Here is a 4,603-nt window from a genome sequence, read left to right as displayed (position 1 = left end):
ATACTGAACTCAAAACATAGCACTGTACCAGCTACTAGGAAGACAGTTAACTACATCCCAGCTGAAACTAGGACAAAGAGCAAGAGCAGAGATGAGTTCCTTCAGCTCCATAGGTTGTAGATGAGTTACAGGAGTGATTTGGTATTACTATTTCCATGCCGCATACCACTCAAATCCCCAGGTAGCCAGCAGGCTTTGCTGACAGGTCTGTAATGGGGAGGAGTGTGGCTATACCTAATGGGCATTTTCATATCAGATTCAAAGGAGGAACATGTTATCACGCAGTATAGTAGAGCCAGTCTTATTTGGAGCCATTTTTTGGTGGTTGTTCAAGCAATATTAATTAAAGATGAAGTCACTGGACACATTGCATAGATTCAGTAGCAGGCAAGCATGGCATTCTTGTGTCTTTTTCTTTTTCCACTAATTAATAAATCACTTGGGAACTGTAAGGTTTCCAGGGTCCTCTGCACAGATGCTAAATTAGAGTCACTTAAGAAATCTTTGACTTTGAAGATTAAAAGTATTTCCCCATTATAATTACTGTACTAAGCAAAGGGTTGGTTGCAGTCCTATCAGAACCCTTTTGTTGAAATAGAAAAGCAAATTGCATTAGAACAGAATTAAGGTTTTTTTTCTTTGTGGAATTCAGTCCCTTGCAATGTTGGAAGTGCAGTAATAAACAGCTTGAGCAGCTTTCTGGTGGTTTGATCAGATGAGAACAATAGGGTTAATTTGGGAGGAGGGGTTGTTATTAAAAACTACCATTTTGGTTATAAAGTGCTTATTTGTCTGTTGTAACCATGCAGTCTATTTTTGTGTTGGGGTGCAAAAATGGGTTCTGGAGTACATTAGTACTGCAATACTGACCAGGGCAGTAACGAGTAAAGGGTGACTGCACTGTGGAAACCTTGGGTCAGCATTACGTCCAGTGTTTGTCGTTCTTGGAGTCAGCACTGCACTACCGAAATGAGTCCATTCAGCTGCTACCGTTGGGAGTATCTCCTAGCAAGCTTTCTAATGGGAATAACATGCCTGGTTTTCTTAGATGGGTGAACAATGGCTGCAGGGTAAAAAATAGTGTCCCACATGTAGCAAAGACTTTGGGAGAAAAAAGGTGGCAAGTGTTGGTGGGAGTTGGCTGTTCTTCAGACACACATTTTTAGTTTACTTTAACTGAAGTTCACAATTATTTTTTTTTCCCCTCATTTTGTTTTATTTCTGGCTTTCTTGGCTGTAGAGGACAATATTAAATGTGACCAGAATGTACTCAAAAGTTTCAAAAAATAGAAGGCAAAATAAAAGAAACCTTTTTTACTAACTGCTGTGATTTTTTTGTCTTTTTAGTCTAGTTCAGTGCTGGGAGATGGGGCAGAGGGGATAATTATTTTTGTTTGGTGACACAGTAGTACAAGAGATTTCAGTTTCCAGAAGATGCATATGAGGAGACAAGGATTTGTGTAATGTTCCTGTCCTAGTTAGGGATATTAGCACGTACTTCATTTTTTAAGTGGTTGCTAATGGCATTTTTGGTTGGGAAGAAAAGGAAGGTTTATTAGAACCATGCAGTTTCTTTTTCTTTTGGTAGGCCAGTGGGTAACATGAAAAAGTTTTGGGTTGTTTTGGGTTGTTTTGGGTTTTGGTTTTGTTTTTTTAACACCCCATCCCCCCAAACTCTTAAATACTTAAGTGTTACCACATTTTTCACCAGATCATATTACTGCAAAACTAATTTATAGTTTTAATTATATTCAAGTGGAAGAGTTGAAGCACTCAAAAAGTTGTGCTCTTCGCAGGCTGCTGCTGGTAGACATTATGCTGGTAACCAGTAGTCCTCGCATACGGGGAGGATCATCAGATAGCAGCTGTAGGCCCAACTGCTTCTCATTAAAGCTACTGGATGACTCCTGTTTCAGTAGGCTTTGAATCAGTATGTTGAAAGATTTGGACAAAGAAAGATACGTCCTCACCCTGTTGCCTTAATGAGCATGTGAGAGAAGTCACAGGTGCTGAGATGTTCTAAACAGTCGGTTCAAAAGCTGGATAATTGCCTGCCTGTAGATGGTTTCAGAATGTAATTGTTATATTGCTTCATACTGGAAATGTCCTGGGCTTGCCTACAGCTGCTAAATATACTGACACTCTTGCTGGTGCAGAGACATTTTGGTTGCCAGTGATTTGACTTCCTACCAGCTGAGGAGTGACAACATTTAGGGTCAAATGGAGAAACCTGCACAGATGTGTTATGGGAAGGGCTTAGGGAGGCAGGGATGCTGGTGTGCAACATCCAGGGACAATTTCAGCCTCTGGAAGGGGAGTACAGCCACCTTTCCAGTCAAGTTTTTTAGCCTGTGTGCCACAATTCGGTCTGCTGATAGACTGGCAGGCAGCCTGGGTGAGAAGGAGCTTGGGGGGATTGTAGATTTGTGCATTAATGGTATTTGCAGTGTCCTGTTGCAAGACAGACAGTATTTGACGCTACAGGTGCATTACTGTTGAAGGAAAAGGTATTTACTTATTAATGATATCCCAACGGGTTTTCTTATTGGGCAACAGAGCTGAGTGGAACTTGCCACATGATCAAAGCACTAGCGCTGAGCTGTAAAGTTGGTGGAGAGGTACTTGAAAATTCTGTAAAAATAAAACAGGATGCTTTTCTCTCCACAGTTATACAAAACTTAAGCTGCAGGTGACTCCAGAAGGGCGCATTCCTCTGAAGAAGTAAGTTCTGTTCCCCTTCCTTACCATGTAGTCTTTTCTGACTTTTGAGTGTGAATATAGGTTTGGGATGAACATGTGACCCCTATGTCTAGAATAATAATTTTATCATCTGTTTATAACACATATTGCAGGAAAGAGTGGCCAGTGATACTCAGGATGTCTCTGTTCAAACACCCTTTGGGCATAGATTGTCCTTGTGATCTTGAGCAAGACATTTAGCTTCTCTGCCCTTGTTTGTTCCACTTGTGTAAAATAAAAAAAACCATAATTTCTTTACCTCAGAGACATGTTGTGAGGATAGATACATTCAGATTGCATGTCACTGGGGTTATATGAAGAGAGCAGTGGTGACTTTCTTAAATAACTCTCCGCTGTAATAGGGGCTTGTGTGGGGTAGAGTTAAACTCATTGTGGGCACCATTAAACTCACTTGTGTTACCAAGCGGCCAGCAAATGGAAATAGATAGCTAAAGACATGGTAGACTGGGAACTCATACTCAGTCTTTAAGCCACATGGGCTGTCAAGGCATGTCTTTAAGCCATTTCCCTCTGTTTTGTCTTTGTTTTGCAGCATATATCGCTTGTTTTCTGCTGACAGAAAACGGGTAGAGACCGCATTAGAAGCTTGTAATCTTCCATCTTCCAGGGTAAGCAGCTGAATTTATTCCAGGCCCTTACAAAGTGTTGTATGTATTCAGTGGTGTTTATTCTCTACTGAGTTGAGGACAGTTTCTTCAGGGCTGATCATGCTGTGCTGGCTTTGCTGCTGGATAGGTCCTGAGCAGCAGGTCGGTCTTTCCCACACAGAAGTTCCTGGTACCCATCTGCAAATCCGAGTACCTTTGATTTGAAATTGTGTAGGGACCAGGAGTGCCTGGAAGAAGTGTGAATGGATGAAAGGAAAGGGCAGGGAGTTGTGTGACCTGGCCCGGAGAATCCTGTGAGAATGGTTTAAGAATCGGTGACTGTCACACAATTTTCAAGGCATGATTTCAGAGCAGTGTTAGCTCGAAGTGTAGTAATGGTGTAATCTGTTTCCTTCTCAGGAAAAAAAAAATCTGTAGCTTGAGTTAAGTGACAATTTAAACTCACTGTAGCTTATCTAAAAGGTGCATGGAGTAAATGTTGAAAAGCTATAGTATCAAAACTGTTAATGCTGAGGGGATGCAGCCATTGTATGCTGCTAATCCAGGCGCTCTCCTCAACTTGGAGCATTTGCAGGATGGTACCTCACCCTCAAGAAGGCTTTTTTCAAGAGGAATGAGCTCAAGCAGGTGATTCTAGTTAACACTGGAGTGAAGATGTCCTTAGTCTTTCCTCCCAGATGGAGATTCTCCTCCAAGAAGCTTCTTGCAGGATAATTCCAACGCTCAGAGGCCCAAGAGGTGGGGCAGAACTGCTCTGAGGCAGAGGAGAGCCTTCATCTCCTGATCCCTTGCTTGTGTAGAAAACTCTGTGCTGTGATGTTTGCTCAACATTTGCTTCCCCAATGGTTTAATAGAGCCAAGTCCTACAGCTCCACAACAGCAATGGAGCAAAATCTTCACAAGCCAAACCTCAGATACCCCTTATCAATGAGAACTTCCTTCATAGGTTTGGGAGCTTAATTCCATAAAAGTCCAAGGAATGTCTGTAAATTAGGTATAGAAGAATATAATAATCTTATCTAATGCAAGATTGTGAGGTTAGAAACATGGAAAGAATAATTTTAAAGATGGGGTTTCATTTAACTGTTAGCAACCAAGACAAGATGTGCAAATAATCTCTGAAGCACTGCTTTTTAAATCAGTTGATTGTCATGGTTTAACTCCTGCCAGCAACTAAGCACCACGCAGACACTCACTCCCCGCCACCCAGTGGGATGGGGGAGAGAAGGGGGGGG

At 41.7% G+C, this 4,603-nt stretch overlaps 1 protein-coding gene across 1 annotated transcript in view; it reads left to right on the top strand.

Moving 5' to 3' along the window:
• The window catches only part of PLCB1 (phospholipase C, beta 1 (phosphoinositide-specific)), a 409,303-nt gene that overhangs the window by 256,203 nt on the left and 148,497 nt on the right, over window positions 1–4,603 (top strand). The window contains exons 6-7 of the mRNA XM_010575057.1: window positions 2,668–2,721; window positions 3,293–3,368. Coding sequence (XP_010573359.1) covers window positions 2,668–2,721; window positions 3,293–3,368 — 130 coding nt within the window. The remainder of the gene's footprint in view (window positions 1–2,667; window positions 2,722–3,292; window positions 3,369–4,603) is intronic.

Source organism: Haliaeetus leucocephalus, unplaced genomic scaffold, assembly GCF_000737465.1.
Source record: "Haliaeetus leucocephalus isolate CR32 unplaced genomic scaffold, Haliaeetus_leucocephalus-4.0 Scaffold450, whole genome shotgun sequence".
NCBI classification, from domain to species: Eukaryota; Metazoa; Chordata; class Aves; order Accipitriformes; family Accipitridae; genus Haliaeetus; species Haliaeetus leucocephalus.
This window is presented reverse-complemented; position numbering and strand designations above follow the sequence as displayed.